The sequence below is a fragment of the Culex quinquefasciatus genome, chromosome 1 (assembly GCF_015732765.1).
Source record: "Culex quinquefasciatus strain JHB chromosome 1, VPISU_Cqui_1.0_pri_paternal, whole genome shotgun sequence".
NCBI lineage: Eukaryota > Metazoa > Arthropoda > Insecta > Diptera > Culicidae > Culex > Culex quinquefasciatus.
The window spans coordinates 110433600-110450668 of NC_051861.1; the positions used below are offsets into that span (position 1 = coordinate 110433600).

The 17069-nt window shown below is 34.3% G+C and overlaps 3 protein-coding genes across 3 annotated transcripts in view; 2 read left to right on the forward strand and 1 right to left on the reverse strand.

Moving 5' to 3' along the window:
- The window catches only part of LOC6053904 (tyramine beta-hydroxylase), a 42104-nt gene extending 33553 nt beyond the window's left edge, over positions 1–8551 (forward strand). The window contains exons 2-4 of the mRNA XM_038249041.1: positions 32–1290; positions 7845–8032; positions 8092–8551. Coding sequence (XP_038104969.1) covers positions 32–1290; positions 7845–8032; positions 8092–8416 — 1772 coding nt within the window. The 3' untranslated portion in view covers positions 8417–8551. The remainder of the gene's footprint in view (positions 1–31; positions 1291–7844; positions 8033–8091) is intronic.
- Positions 8552–13129: 4578 nt separating this feature from the next.
- Positions 13130–14096, reverse strand: LOC6047720 (mediator of RNA polymerase II transcription subunit 8). The gene is made up of 2 exons (XM_038266772.1): positions 13832–14096; positions 13130–13773 (listed from the first exon to the last, which is right to left on the reverse strand). Exons 1-2 carry the CDS (start codon positions 13994–13996, stop codon positions 13189–13191), a joined length of 750 nt encoding a protein of 249 aa, XP_038122700.1. The 5' UTR covers positions 13997–14096; the 3' UTR covers positions 13130–13188.
- A 2180-nt stretch (positions 14097–16276) lies between these two features.
- On the forward strand, positions 16277–16725 carry LOC119765244. Its single transcript, XM_038248713.1, has 2 exons — positions 16277–16340; positions 16401–16725. Exons 1-2 carry the CDS (start codon positions 16284–16286, stop codon positions 16689–16691), a joined length of 348 nt encoding a protein of 115 aa, XP_038104641.1. The 5' UTR covers positions 16277–16283; the 3' UTR covers positions 16692–16725.
- The last annotated feature ends 344 nt before the right edge of the window (positions 16726–17069 follow it).

Sequence of the window (17069 nt, forward strand, 5' to 3'; positions counted from 1 at the left end):
CAAAGCTAATATTCTACCCTTTCCCCCGCAGACATCTCGTCGACGCAGATCCACACGTTGAACCTGGACCACGCCAAGCTGAAGCTGACCTGGATGATGGACTGGTACAAGAAGGAGGTGCTCTTCCACGTGCAGAACACGTTCCTGCACGGCCGGTACAAGTTCTTCGCGCTGGGATTTTCCCCGCGGGGCGAACTCCGGCGGACGGATTTGTGCATTTTTACGCGCGGTCCGGTGGGCCACCAGATGCTGGACGCGTACACTTCGCGGGACTTTAACCGGATTTACGTGGACTCGGAGCAGAACTGCGACGTGATGCGGATCGACGAGTCGAGCGTGGCGTTCCGGCGGAAGTTTGACACGTGCGATCCGCAGGATGTGGCGATTCACGGGGGGACGATGTACGTGGTGTGGATGAGGGGGAAGAAGGAGCTGGATTTTGGGCGGAACTGGACGGTCATGCCGGAGATCCGGAAGGGGGATCGAGGGGTGTTGCAGGCGCAGATTCTCCGGGCGGACACGATCACCATTCCGGAGGCCAAGTCGGTGTCGAAGAAGGTGGACATCAAGCTGGACAAGGTGGCGATCCCGGCGGTGGAAACGACCTATTGGTGCAAGGTCCAACGGTTGGAGTCTTGGCTAGTGGCGAAAAAACACCACGTGGTGAGATTCGAGCCGATAATCACCAACGAACACATTGTTCACCACATGGAGGTGTTTCAGTGCGTGACCGACTCCAAGCTGGAGATCCCCCTCTACGAGGGAAGCTGCGCGGATCTTCCACCGGAAGCGAAGGCTTGCAACAAGGTTATGGCCCTCTGGGCCATGGGCGCCGGTCCCTTCACGTACCCCCACGAAACCGGACTCCCCATCGGCGGCAAAGACTTCAACCCGTACATCCGCCTAGAAGTCCACTTCAACAACCCGGATCTCAAGCCCAACATCGTCGACAGTTCTGGAATGCGCATCGACGTCGTCTCAAAACTCAGAAAACACGACGCCGCCATCATGGAACTCGGTCTCGAGTACTCCGACAAGATGGCCATCCCGCCAGGGCAGGTGGCGTTCCCACTGACCGGATATTGCATCGCAGAGTGTACCAAAGTGGCGCTCCCGCCAACCGGAATCACAATCTTTGGCTCGCAGCTGCATACCCATTTGAGGGGGGTTCGTGTCCTGACTAGACATTTTAGGGGGGCGACCGAGCTGCCGGAAGTGAATCGGGATGACTTTTACACGCACCACTACCAGGAGATCAGGCAGCTGCGGTACAGGCCGAAGATTATGCCGGTGAGTATTTTTTTTTTGTAAAAAAAATTATTTTTTATATTTTTCCAAAAGTTAAAAAATACATCATGTTAATTAACATTTTTCTGCAACAACGAGCTCTTGTTGACTTTTTTTCGTAAATTTTAAGGATCTTTCATAAAATGTATTAAAAAAATGCTTTCTACTTTACAGTTCAGACTCGATTATCTGAAATTTCAATTATCCCAAGGTCGATTTATCAAGTTTATTTGTTAATGAGGCAAACATTTTTGGTATTGTTTTTACAAATTTTAACATCAAATTCGAGTTCTGTGACTACAGTAAAACCCCGCATAGTGCGGAGGCGTTACGCTTTGTATTTCTTCAATTACTCTAAAATGACTTAACGTGAAGACTTCCATCATTGTCATGATTTTTCGTTCAAAGATATAAATTTTGCGTCGCTTTCAACATTTTGACAAAATTCCTTCAACAAGTTGTTTAGAATAGTGCCCTACACATGCTGATTCCTTTTGGTAACGATTATCCCATTACTTGTGAAGTTATGGAAATCGTCATTAATCAATGATTGCCAACTAGGACGTCAATGACTGTGCCACAAAATTATATAAATTTTGAAGCACAATTGATTTAGATCAAAAATTCTTTCAGTGGCTTCAAGAAGGCAACAACCGGCACACGCTGATTCCTTTTGGTGCTGAAATTCGTTAAATTGAATTTAATACAGAATATTTTATAGTGATGATCAATTTTCTTTGAAAATGATCAACGGCTTCACCTTAATATTTTTGCAATCTTTTTGAAGCTAGATGGGAACAACACGAACAAATCTCTTCAAAAAGATTGCAAAAATCTTATGCCACGTTTGAGAGATTGACGAAATACAAAGCGTAACGCCTGCGCACTATGCGAGGTTTAACTGTACATTTATGTCAATTTTGAGTGGTTGACTTTTTTATAATGAAATGCATTTTATCTATATTTTCCAGGATTTTTTTTAAAATTTGGATCGTGCATAAACTACGTGGCCATAAATTAGTTTTTTTTTCGAATTCATCATCTTTTATACTTTTCCATTTTTGGTTTGGTCGATTAAATGATTGCTTTTGTATTTATTTTGTTGGCTAAAACATTTCAAAGGGCCAAAGAAGCTATTTTGCCACATAGGCTTATTCATACAAGTTTCCTTGTAATTTTGGCAGCTCTACAGCGTGCCCCGTTATTGCATGCTCAGTATTGCGTGCCTCTTGGGCAATTTAGTTTAGCTGTTTCGATGTCAATTGTAACAAGTTGAAATATTTTTTTTTACAAAAAAATACGGATTTTTAAAAACATAATCCGGATTCAAATGATAAAAAATTAATCAGATATTTAAAAGTAATTTTATTCTCTAAATATTGTTGAGTCAAAAACAAACATATATACAGTGAAACCTCTTTTTACGCGATGCGCTACGTTTTTTTAATTTGTAGATTTCTCTGGAACGACGAAACATTTTTGCAATCTTTTAAAAGCAATTTGTAGGTTTTGTTAAGAACGCTTTTAGAAGCTTGCAAAAATATGTTATGGTTTAGGAGAAATCGACGAAACAAAAAGCGTAACTCCACCGCGTAAAAAGGGATTTCTCTATACTACGTTAAAAACAGGGTTTCCGATTAACTGTCACTTTTAAAACATTTCAAAAGTGTGTAAAACAAAAAACAGACAAAACTGCGGATTTCATAAGCACTCAATTTTTCTACAAAACTTTTTTTCATTTGAATAATTGTACATTTGTCAAAATTTTAAAACCATTTGTTTTACTTAAACAAAATCACATATTTTACCCATCTCAATATACTCTTATATTTTAGAAAACTACGGATTATTGAAAAAAAGAGCAGAAATATTTATGTTTTAGCAATATCCGTGATTGGAATTTTCCAGCATTTTAAAAGAAATTTTAGTTTTCAAAAACTTAAAAAAAAATCAAAAGACTACGAATTTTCGAAAAAAAATCTTAAAATTTCAGAATTCGCAATATTCGGGTGTCAAAAAAATCCAAATTTTGAAGTCATTCCGAAAGTTAATATTTTCAGACATATTTATTTTTTTCACAAAACAACGGATTATAGGAAAAATACTCAAATTTCCAGTTAAAATTATCGCGAATTTTTTAAACTTAAAAATTGTATTGTTGTGTTGTAATATGGGTGTCAAATGATAACAATTTTCTCAGCTATTCCGAAAGTGATATTAAATTACTTCACAAAACTACGATTTTTAAAAAGGATGTCATAAAACAAATGATTATTGAAAAAAACACTCAAACTTCAGTAGAGGCAATATGGGTGTCAAATGATCGCTAGTTGCACATCAATTTTCAAAAGTAACTGTTTTGTTTTCAAAAATATTAAAAATTTCCGCAAAAATACGGAGTTACGAAAAAACCAGTAAAATTAGAGGCATGTGTATTAGGGTGCCCAAAAAAAATGACCCCCTGCTCCACAAGCGGAAAACGGTTTATTAGGTTATTTTAAGCATCTGTGCAAATTTGAGCGAAATTTGTTGAGATCAGCCGATTGATACCCGAGCCTAAAGTTGGTGAAAAAAATGGTTTTCATACAAAAATAACTTTTTTAAATCGCTAATAACTTTTCAGGATCAAGTTTTACAGCTTTGATATGTTCTACAAAGTTGTAGAGCATCAAATTTTCAATGAGAATCTCACTTTTGGGAATACTTGGATGGAAGTAGCGCACCGTGCAGATCAAACCATAAGAAAATTGGATTTTTCATATATTTTTTTATTTTTTCCCATACAAACTTTACCTTTGAGTATCAATGGGTTTATGTTGACCGATTTTGCTCATATTTGGCCCAGAGTCCTGAAATAGGTCAAGGAACAATATTCAGCTTGTGGAGCGAGGTTTTGAGAAAAAGTCCCATATTCTGGGCACCCTAATGTGTATTGTTTAAAAAAATAGTTTTTTTTAAACCTAAATTTAAAAAAAAACTCAGACCTTATTTTTTTGCAATAAAATTGCAAATTATCATTTTGAGAACATGTTTTTTTGGGCCTTTAGGAGGGGGAAAGGGTTTAGCGATTGTCCACGCTCCAAATACAAAAGATTGTTTTTTTTTTTCAAATGAACGAATGTCCACATGAAGGAGAGGAAAGGAGGGGGTTAAAATTTCTATAAAAGTGACCACGTGGTTTATAGATGGCCCCTTGTCAAAAATACTAAATAAATTATCGAAAACAATCTCAAACTTTAAGGAGGAGCGGCCGTGGCTGACTGGTTACGGTGTTCGCTTTGTAAGCGAATGGTTCTGGGTTCGATGCCCATCTGCTCCCAACGAGAAAGTTAAGATCACATAAATTTGAAATGATGAATATGAACGAAAAATCAAAGTCGCTCGAGGCGGGGTTCGATCCTCCGTCCTTTGGATTGGTAAGCAAAAATGCTAACCACTAGGCCATGACGACTTGGTGAGCATGGAATGGAATTAGGAATACTGTTACAGAGAGCGAGTTGTGGCGCTATAACCACGGCAAATAGTGTCCAGGGCATTCGTGGAAATACAATGTCCCATCCCAGAGGGTCCCGGAGTACCAAACCTTCTTAGCATGGTGCTTCCAACGAATACAACCAAAAATCTCTGAGCGTATGGTGGTGTGTCCCCACGCTTCTTCCTCCCCTGTCGATTCAGAATTGTGTTGTTGTTCGAACACTCTGTGCTCAAACTCAACCCAATTACGAGTCATCTCTGCGATACGGCTTTACGCAGTAGGCCTGGCCGCTTTAACGCTTGTGATGTTTCAATGCATTTTCGATGCAATGGCGCACTACAAATGTTAATAAATGACAAGAAGAGTGCTAGGCGTCATCTAACCTAAGGCACTCTCCAGGATCCCTTCGAAAGATTGGCTGCGCTAGGGTCTGATTAGATTAGATTAGATTAGATTAGAAAACAATCTCAAACTTTAAGCTTTGGCAACTTGTCGAAATATTGGAATTTCTAAGAGATACTTATTTTTGAACACTCTCATTTTTGACAAAACTACGGATATTAGAAGAAAAAAATACACACATTTTCAGTACCACAAATATTCACAGTATTTTACAAAACTACGGATTTTTGAAATAAAAAACATTTTTAAAATATGTTTGACAAAAAAACAAATTTAGAAGAACTTTCGAATTACATTCGAATCACATTGTGTTTTTTTAATACTAAATTATTTTTTTTACTAAAGTTAATTTGTAGGTACAGCAATACAAGTGTCCAATTATTTAAATATATTCAGATATTTCCAAAATGATCGCATTGTTCCCAAAAAATACAAATTTTTTTTCACAAAACTAAGGTTTAAAAAAATACTCAAATATTTAGTTTTTGCAATACGATTGTCAAATGATTGCAAATTTCAATGGATGTTCTGTTTTTCTAAATCAGCGATTCTCAACGGGGGTACCGGGCCTACTTGATTTACATGGCAGGGGGTATCGGCCTAGAAGAAGGTTGAGAATCGCTGCAGCGCGCTGTTCTAAATCATTGAGACATTTCTCAAAAAATCAGATTTTTGAAAAAATAGTCAAATTTTCAGCGTGGCAGATGCTTTGTTTTTAAAAATACTTTTCAAAAATCCCTGAACTACGGAATATTGGAGAAAAATACTCATAAATAGTTTTTTTCAATATGGGTGTCGGATGATCACAATTTTTCCATGATTTTTTTTTTTACTTAAAAACATGGACTTGAAATAAAAATACATTTTCGGTTTTTTTTTATTTCAAAGATTATTGTTTTGTCTTCAAAAATAAACTATTTTTTACAAATTCAAATATATTTTCTAAAAAATACTAAAATTTTCCCTGGGATGACTGTACATCCCACATATTCGGAACCCTTTTGTGATAATTTGTCTGTAGCATACCAAATGCATCTTTTCTGTCGACCCTACTATTTTTAGGACCTTTATTTGGACATTTTCTTGCTCTTTCACTAGTAAAAGTAGTTATTTTTGAACAAAAAAAAACTGCTTTTCGAGACAATTTTATTTAGAGCAGAAAAACGCTGCCTCCCCTTGACTGTTCCATAATTGTGGGATGTTATTGTGCCTCCCACAATTGTGGAACAACTGAATTTAACTCATATTTTTACAAAAAAAAAAGTTATCAGACCATTCTTAAAACATAACTAAGCTTGAGTTTCGTTGGTTTCAGTGCGTGAAGTCATTATTTTGTAAAAAATATGTACTCATGGAGAAAACCATAGTTTGTTTACATCCGTAAGAAAAAAGTGTTCCGAATTTGTGGATTTCAAGGGTCAAAGTTTTTCTTCAATAACTTGATATAAAAGTTAAATTTGCAGTTGTTCGATATTGCATTCGAAAGATCGCAAAAAAAGCTTTCAAATGAAGGTAAAAGCGAATCATTAAGTCCAATTATCGATTTTCTATGATTTTTTGAACATTGGCCGATCGGTAAACTGTTCCGAATATGAGGGATGACTGTAGTACGAGTGACAAATGATCGCAATCTTCTTTGACATTTCGCAAGTGTTGAAAAAAACTGAAATTTTTCACAAAAATACGGATGATATTTTTTCCAAATTTATTTTTTTCACAAAAATAATGAAAATTTCATATTTTGCATTTATGTTTGACAAATGATTGCAAATTTCGACATTTCGAATGTCATTATTTTATTTTAAAAGAAACTGAAAAATATCATAAAAATACGGGACTTCGATCTTTGAAAATATACTCAAAGCAAGTTTTTGCAACGTGTGTGCCAGGCAGGTTGAAAGTAATTTTAAAAAAATACAAGAAAAATCACAAAACCACGGATATTTTATTTAGAAACCATTTTTTTTTTTTTGCAAAATGTGTGTTAAGTGGCTGGAATTTTTTAGACATTTTAAAAACTATTTAAAAAAAAATCAAAATATAACTTGAATTTTCATTTAACACCCAAGCTCGAGAAAAATGAGGAATTTGTACGGAAATTCCCCCTTTTTTCTAACTTGAGAGTTAAGGTGTTAATGCAACATGGGTGCAAATGTTCCTAAGGCCTAAGGCGATTGTATTCTTTACAAAATTACTAAAATTATTCACAAACCGGTTTTAAATTAAAACTATAAAAATGATTGCAAATTTCAAAGACATTTTAAAAGTGATTTTTTTTGTTTTTAAAAATACTTATTTTTTTGGAAAACTTAATTCTTAATTTTTTGAGTTTTTACCAAAAGTTATGAATGTCGAAGATATTTTGAAACTTATTGTATTATTTTCAGCATGCTCATGCTTAAATTTTCAGCAAACTACATCCTGTCGAAAAAAAAATGAGAGAGTTTGGGGTGTTTGGGCGTAAAATTGAAAAAAGTCATATTGCATGTATGATCTTTTTGATAATGCAATTTTAATTAGTAACGAAAAATTAATCGTTGGAATCTAATATTTCTGAGTGATTTTTCTTGTAACAAAAGTATCTGCAAATGTCAAAAAAATAAAACAAAAGAAATATCTTAAGCTAATCAGAACTTTAAACAAGTTTTGTGTAACAATGCATTTTTTTTTCTTCTCACAGGGTGACGCCCTGCTGACGACCTGCTACTACGACACCCGCGGCTACGACACGGCCACCCTCGGCGGCTTCTCGATCAGCGACGAGATGTGCGTCAACTACATCCACTACTACCCGGCGACGCAGCTGGAGCTGTGCAAGAGCGTCCTCTCGGAGAAGTCCCTGTACAACTACTTCAAGTACATGCGAGAGTAAGATTTAATTACTAAATTATTTCTTGAAAAATTAATTAAAATTAAAATTGTTCCAGAGTCGAAAAGCAGATCGGCGTCGATCCGGACGGGGCGCGCTCCGAGAACTACCACCAAATCCGCTGGAACAGGCCGCGGGCGGACCAGCTGTTCGAGTACTATCTGGAGCAGCCGCTGAGCATGCAGTGCAACCGGTCGGACGGGCAGCGCTTCGAGGGCTTCGAGTGGGAGGGCGCACCGGTGACGGAATTTAGTCCGCCGAGGCCGGCCCTGCGCGAGTCGTGCCACGTGTCGGAGGAGCTGCACTGGTTCAAGCCCGTTTCGGTGGGCAAGTGTGACGCCTTTGGGGAGTGCATTTACGCCGAGGAGAAGATTAAGGAGTAAAAAGGGGGAAGAGGAAGGTTTTTGTGTTATTTGTAAATATGGAAGAGTTTAGAGAGGTATAAAATTGGTTTACGGATTTTCTGCACGAAATAGTTCTTGAACCAATAAAGTTGCCACCTGTTTGTATAGAGAAATAATTTGTGCGAGTTTCATTTACAAATTGAGAAATAAACAGGCTTAAAGGTTGGTACGGAGCTCGAAAGAAACGCGGGAGAATTTTAAAAATCCTAAATTCAAAATTTCAAGCCTAATATTTATACAATATTTTTACAGCTTTTGACAAAAAAATGCAAAATAGGTTTTGATAAATTATTGAATATATGTTTTCCCTAAACTTTTAACGCCTTTTTCCTATCTATGGTCCCAAAATTCAAAATTAGTAAAAATATTAAAAACCGCTCATTGGCTTAAAAATGCATAAATAGGTTTATAAAATGTGTTCTAAATTCTTAAAAACTAGTAATGAAAGTTTTTTTTAGCAATAATTAATTTTTAGTGTGACTAATACTTATGCCAATGAAACTAATATTGGCATAATATTATTGAAATTTTAAATTTAATTTGTATTTTTGTTTTTTATTGAAGGAATTGCTCGATTTTTTTTAAATTTTTAATTTTAAAATTTTCAAGTTTTAGCTTTTTAAAATGTCTTTGTTTTAGAATTTTAGAGTTTTAGAAAACAAAATCTTTTCTAAGATTTTTTTCTATTTTAAGATTTTATAGCTTTGGAGAAACGTAAAATTCTGATAAAATTTCTGGAATTATGAAATTTCGTTTTCATTAAGATTTAGAATTATAGAACTTCTTTCTTGATGATCTTTAGAATTTCAGAATTTTTTAATTTATTAATTCTAAATTCTTTTATTAATTTGAGAGTTTTAGGAAGTTGGAAGTGCAAAATTATAAAATTTTGTAACTGTAGAATTTAACCCCTTCCCGCACAGAGCAAAATCAAGATTTTTTACGTTTGTCTGCATAACTCGTAACTGGATCAACCAAATTGGATGAAATTTTATTGGTTATACGTTAACAATTTATACAAACTAATGCAGGTTGAACCAGTTTGAAAAATTGCATGGTTGCAGAGAAATTTAATTTTGAGGACAAAAATTAGTGGTGCGGCGTTAGAGGGTTAAAGTATTAGAGTTTTAATTTTTTTTGAATTTCAAAGTTTCAAAATGTGTTAGAAGTTTTGAATTTCAGAATTTAAAACATAAGAATTTCAAAAATATTTGAATTTTAAAGTTTTAAAAATTTGTAATTTTAAATTTTTAGATTAAAATATCTTTGATTTTAGAAATTTTCAATTTAGAATTTTAGGATTTCGGAATATTTATGTTTTGGAGCTTCGAATGCTCAAATTTTAGAATTTGAAAAGAGATGCAAAAATGTAGTACTTTAGAGATTTACAATTTCAGAATTTTAAAAATAAGAAATTTTGGAATTTTAATATTAAGAATTTTAATATTTTGGATTCTTACTTTTGGTATTAGAGTTTTAGAAATATTGAATATTGTAATTAAAATATTATAAAATTTAAGAATATTAGATATTGGAATTCGAAAATTTTAGAATTATAGAATTTAAAATTTCAGAATTCAAGCAAGGTTTTAGAAATGTTGAACTTAAGTGTTTTTTAATTACAAATCTTTTTATAAATTTTAGAATTTTAGAAATCTGGAATTTACCAGTTGTAGAATATTAAAATTTTAGAATTGAAAAAAATAGTCGAAAATTCACGATTTCAGAGTCTATGATTTTTTATAACTCCAGAGTTCTAGAAATGTAGAATAGTTAAAGAATTTTTAGAATATTAGAATTTAAAAACTTTAAATTATAGAGTTTAAAAGTGTAGTATTTTGAAATTTTGGATTCGTTATTTAAATTCTATAATTTTAGAGTTGAAGAAATTTGAAATTTAAAAAATTATTTGTTTGAGAAATGAAAAATATAAAAATTTCAGATTTCTTTTAATAAAAAATAAGAATTTTAGATTCTTTTTTTGAATTTTAGAGTTTAAAAAATTTAGAATTGCAGAATTTTCAAATTTTGCAATTTGAGAATTCAGAATTTTTTTAACTCTGGAATGTTCAAAGTTCAGAACATTAAAATTTTAGAATGTTGATATTTTAGCCTTCACATAGTAGAATTCCAGAGTATAGAATTTCAAAATTAAAAAAAATTAGATTATTTTTCACAATTGAGAGTTTTAGAAATTTTGCAATTGTAGAATTTTGCAATTTTAGCAAATTGTTGAAATTCCATAATTTAAAATAACAGAGTTTAAAAAATTTGGAATACTGTAATTTTAGAATTTTAGACTGTCAGATTTGAGAATTATTTTTTTTTTTGAATACATAATTTTAGATTTTTAAAATTTGAAAATCATAGAAATTAAAAATTTCAGAATTTAAGAAGAGTTTTAAAAATGTGGGATTAAAGAGTTTTCGAATGTTTGGTCCTTTTCTTAAAATTAAGCAATCTAGAATTTTATTTTTTTGAATATTACAATTTAATAATTGAAAAAATAGAATTTAAGAGTTTTAGGATTTAACAGTATATTTTTTAAGAATTTAGAAATGTTGAATTATAGATTTTTTTTAATTTCAAGAATTTAAAAACTAAGAATTTTAAAATTTTACAAAGAAAAATACAATTTCAAAAATTAAAATTTAGAATCCATAAAATTTAGATTCGTTATAGAATTTTTTAGTTTAAGAAATTTGGAATTGTAGAATTTTAAAATTTAATAATTTTAAAATTTAAGAATTTAAAAAATCTAGAATATTATAAATTTAGAATTTTACAATTAAATTGTTAAACTAAGAATTAAAGATTCTTTTTTTAAATTTTAGAGTTATATTGCTAGAGTTTTGAATTGCAGAATTTTTAAATTTATAAAATTATCAAATTTTTAGATTTAAAAATGTTATAATTTGTAATTTTTAACCTTGAGAATGTTAATATTTTAGAACTATTGGCTTGCAAATTCTAGAAACTTGAATGTCTTTGAGGTTCAGTGTGTAAAAATATAAAATTTTGGAATTTCAAGATCTGAGAATTCTAAAATCTAATTTTTTGAATTTAAAATTTTTGAATTTAGAATTTTACAATTTTGAAATATTTGAATTTTTAAATATTAGAATTTTAGAAATTTTAGTTTTAAAACTTTTTTTTTATTTAGCATTTTAAAATTAAGAATTTAAATAGAAACAAAAATTTAAGAACTTTAAAATATCATAATTTCAGAATTTTTAAATTCTAGAATTTATCAATTTTTAGAATTTTATAATTTAAGAATTTGAAAATCGAAAATTTTAAAAATTTGAAATTTTAAAATACAAGAATTTCTAAATTTAAGAATTTTTATTTTTTTTCTAAATATAAGAATTTTAGAAATTTTAATTTATGAACATTATTTTTTTTAAAAAATTTCAAATCTTAAAATTTTATAATTAGGAATTTCAAAATTTGAGAGTATTAAAATTAAAAAATTTGAGAATTTAAAAATATATAAAAAAATTAAGAATTCTAAAATATAAAATTTTAAAATTTTAAAATTCTTAAATTTTAAATTTTTTATAATTTTTAATTCTCAAATTTTTATAGTTTAATACTAGAATTAGAATTTGTCAAATTTTTGAATTTTATACCTTAGAATTTAAAAATCGATTTTTTTTAATTTGGAATTTAAAAATTTAAAAATTTCTAAATTCAAGAATTTTAAAATGTAATTTAAGCAGAATTTACAAATTTAAGAAATTCTAAATTTTAGAATTTTTGACATTTTAATTTATTAACCCCTCTTTTTTTTTAACTTTTAAATCTTAAGATTTTAAAATTATGAATTGACAAATTTAAGATGTTTTTAATTTAAGAATTTTCAAATTTTCAGATTTCAGAAATTTAAAATTTTAGAATTTTTAAATTCAAGAATCTTAAAATTTTAGAATTCTATGTTTGAGAATATAAAAATTTCAAAATTTAGGAAATTTAAAATTTATAAATTTTAAAATATAAGAAATTTAAAATTTCTGAATTTCAGAAAATCTAAATTTTTAAAATATTTTTTTTTGAATTTTTCAATTTTAGAATTGTAGATTGAGTATTAAGATTTTATGAATACAGTAGTTGTTCGGTAACTGGGCTGAGAACGTAGCCCAGTCACCGAATGCTGCTCGTTAACTGGGCTGAACAAAAAATAACGAGGGGACCACCGATGCTCAATATTTTCCAGATGAAATATAAAAATATTTATTACAATGTTTACTTATATTTATTTACAATGTTTACTTTTATTTACAATGTTTACTTTTCATATTTCTTTAGTTGTAACTTGAAATTGAAAAAAGTTTTTGTATTAATTGAAAATGATGTTTGCATCCATTAACCCCTCGGTCATTTTGGTTTGTTTTGGTTTTTTGACGTTTGTCTGCTTTTTAAGTGGGCTACGGCCCAGTTATCGAGCACCCAGTTAAAAAGCAGCCCAGTTAAACAACGCCCAGTTACCGAACAACTACTGTAGTTGATGTTTATAAAATTATTGATTATAAGAATTTAGTATCTAATTATTTTTTTCTTGATTTTTTAAAAATGATTTTCCTCATGACGTTGTCTGTGGTTTACTTCATTGGGAGCAAAAATCAAATTCCGGCTTTTAATGAAGAGGTCAAGGGATTCTGTAATATCTCTTCCGGTAAAATCCAACACTCGTTATAGTGAAATTCTAGCTTATATTTTACCTTCATCCAAACTGCCCAGCATTCCTCCCCTTACCGATACGGATGCACCTGGTTGGCGGACTTGATGTTGGTCTTAATCCCCGACGGCATCTTGCCCATTCCGGCCCCCGGCGAAACCGCGCTGATCGGCGACGCCTGCCTAATCGCCGGCGGAATCATCAGGCCCGGGTTGGGCACTCCGCCCGGTCCCATCGGCAGTGTCAGTCCGTTTCCGAGGCCAACCGCGGCCACCAGCGCCTGAGTGTCCGCCAGCGAGCTGGTCTGCTGAATCCCCGGCCGGGATGACGCCTCCGTGTCCCACTCCTCCTTCGCTTTGCTCACAATGTCCCAAACGTGCGAAATGACCTTCGTGTACTGGGCGACCTGTTTGATGGCCGTTTCCGTGAGCAGATTGTTCGCCTTGGCCTCGTGCGCTGCCATTCGGGACTCGGCCCCGGGGTCCGGCTTCGTACGCAGGTAGTCCGGAACGAGATCGTGCGAAAAGACCGGAATGCGACCCTCGGTCAGCTGAAGAAGGGCTTCGTCACGTTCCGGGGTGAGCAGCAGCGGGAGAACCGTCAGGTTGCGAAGAGGAGTTCCGATTTCCGATGAGAGAATCTTTGCCAAACCGGTGAGCTGGAAAGAAACCGAATTCAATCTTAGCCCTATAGAGGAAGATAATTTTTAATCTTACATGACTGGAAATCAGCGCAAAGTTGTCCAAAAACGTCGGCCAATTAATCGTTTCGAACTCCGTCTCCAGCCGGTGGATCATCGCCCCAATTGAATGCTTCAGGTCGTTCAGCCGGCTCAAAATCGCCTCCAGCAGCATGTCCATCTGCTTCTCCTCGCGCTGCATAGTGTCGGCTTAGTTCTAATTAACTTTTAATTAAGAAATTTATCAGAAAATCCACACAAATTTCGATTTTATTTTCCCAAAGTTGACCACGAAGCTAAAAAATGTTTTTGTTTTGCAGAATCTGTCAAAAGCGGCAGAATGGGATTTGTTTACGGTCGAGGTAGCGTCAACATCGACGCGACTTTCACGAAACTGCCCTGTGAGTTTGACAGTTTACGAATGGTTTGTAGAAATCATTAGCCAACTGCAGCGACATCTGGGTATGATATTATGAGTTAATTTCTATTGAATGAATGAAAATTTTACATTGAAAATTGGATCATTGACTGATGCAAATATTTTTTAAAGTGTCTGTCTTTCGGCTCTGGCCTTAATCGAGGGGAGTAGGGCAAAAATAAATAAATTATTCGCTATATATGTACATAGGTTTCCGAAGGCTTGATTGTTGAGACAATTACAAACCTCTTTTTACACCTTAGCTTCCATCCACCTCTTCTGCCGTTTTACGGCGATATGATGTATACGCCATTTTGGACATTTTTAATTTTATTGTACAGTCTGATAAAGAATCTTAAAAGCTACCTCCTGACGAAAGAATTTTTCAAAAAACTGCTCTGGGGCCCATTTTATTAAGCAAACAAACAATGATGTATACGCCAATTTTACTCATCATGATGTATGTATACATTGAGAATTGCTAGAAGTCAAATTCAATTCTGTTTGAATGTTGATTTAAGGTTTTGGGACCAAATCAAGACTTGGCAATATTTTATTACATTATTTCGATTTAATTCTTAGGGGACGTCCAATAGGCGTCATCCATAAAGTACGTCACGTTCTGTGGGAAGAGGGGGGTTTTGAGTAAGCGTGACATTGCGTGTTAAAAGCATAGGGAAATCGTGACAAAGGGGGGTGGAGTAAATTTTGGCTGATTTTAATGTGACGTACTTAATGGATGACACCTTATCCACATCCACGTAGATACTTTTTTGAAAATTCTAAACCAACCCACCTCCCTTGTGGACAATTGTTCATGCAAAACAATGTGTTTATGGAGCGTAGACAATCGCTAAGGGAGCGTTCTTTTATTACGTAACGCAAAAAAACGGATTTTTAGACCCCCTCCCCACTAGTAACAAAATTTCCATACAAATTTTAAAAATTTTGTATGGAGCGTAACACGGCCTCCAACCGCCCCCCCTCCCCCCAACTGTCTTACGTAATTAAAGAACGCTCCCTAATACCCTCCCCCCCTTAAAGTATCCACGTGGACAATGCATTACGGGATCCGCTCAGCTGTCAAAATAGCTATAGCCAGCCTAGTAGCCAGCTTTGATCAAGCAATGTATACATACATCATTGGGAAGTAAAAGTACACACAAAAAAATATTACGGTAATGACAAAAGTATCTTACTTTTGAATTAAAAAGTGGTCAAAATTTGCTGCATTAAAAGTTTTTTTCTTGTTTTGAAAATGAAAACTTTTACTGCTACAGTGTTTGAAATTCTCATTGCTAACTGATTTAAAAGTTTTAACTTTTAATTCGAGTGTATAATTTCTTTCATTTTGACGTTCTCGTGAAACCGTGTACGACTAAGTCCAAAATGTAAACAAACGTTTAGGTGATTCCGGTGGTTAGTGAGTGGTGGTCCACGACGTCAATCAAAACAGAACGCGTCCGCAGCCAGGACTTCGACGCGGATACCTTCGAAAGAGGATGGTGCGGGTGCGTAACAAGGTTGGGGGATTAGGGGAAAGTTGGTTTTCAAAAGAATAAGGCCAGCTTCCTGCCGGATCTGCAGCTGTTTCACGATCGAAATGGGTAAGAAGAAAGCTTGGGTGTTTGGTGGCGTTTGTGTTTAATTTTGTTTGTTTTTGTAGGACGCCGTTTATGCGGATGTGAACTTGCACCGGTTGTACTCGGTGGTGGTGGCCCGGGGTGGGTAGACGAGATTGAAGTTGAAGCAGATTTACATCCGCTTTTTTTAACAAGTACGATAAAGTTAATTTTAACGGCGAGGAGAAGGATCCGACGGAAGAGGGATACGACAAGAAGCGGCATAATCGGTGGTGGTCAGCGCGGATGTTGCACTTGGTGCCGGCGGTTTACGACCATCAGCAGCATTATGTGCCGGAAGTGATGACGGGACAGTGTGGGATGTCCTGAGGGTCCGCAGTTCATTTCTCGGTGCGGGACATGTTTGACCAGTATAACCTAAACATCCGGAAGAACAGTTTGCACCAGTTCTGGAAGGACCGTCTGTACGAAAACCGCAGGTCCTGAAGATGTCGTACTTGGAACCTGATCAAGAACATCTACCTGGAATACCGAAGAAGTCACCGGTGAGTATTGAGAATGCGTTCAGTGTCTAGCCAATTTCATTTACTTTTAAACTCTTTCAGCAACTCCCGCCCGCAAACGCTCATCTCGCGACGGCGCAGCTTCGGCCGGATGAACTGGCAACATCTGTGTCATTCTCGAAGGAGGACGAAGTGATAGGGAACTATCGGTTCAGGCGCTTCACTTCCCAGCCGGAAACGTCGACTTCCCTTCCCGAATTAACAACCAATGGCCAACTCCTCCAAACCTGTCCAGTTGATGGCCGGCAACGAGACCACCCTGTTCTCTACATCGCTGTCGCGCTTCAAAATGAAGGCCGCGATGTTGCTGCCCAAAGAAACGTCCATCCGTAACCTGCTCAACCCGCGGAAGTTGGCCAAACATAAGCAGCAGTTTTAATATTAAAATAAACATTAAATAGAAATAAAATCCATCACATTTTTCGAAAATCATCACTGTAGTGTTAAATGTAATTCTTCTTGCCATAAAAAGTTTTTCCTTATATTAAAAGTAAAAAACTTTTACCGATACAACGATTTTGTTCCAGAAATGCATGGTAGTATCAAAAACTTTCCAACTTTTAAATTAAAAAGTTTGAACTTTCTACGAATATTCACCAACACGAACTTTTAATCCAACGAACGATCTTTTTAAATCCACAGTATTTTTTCTTTGTGTGTAGTGATTTTTTTTTGCTATTTTTTCGGCAAAATGATGTTTGTGGTTTAAAA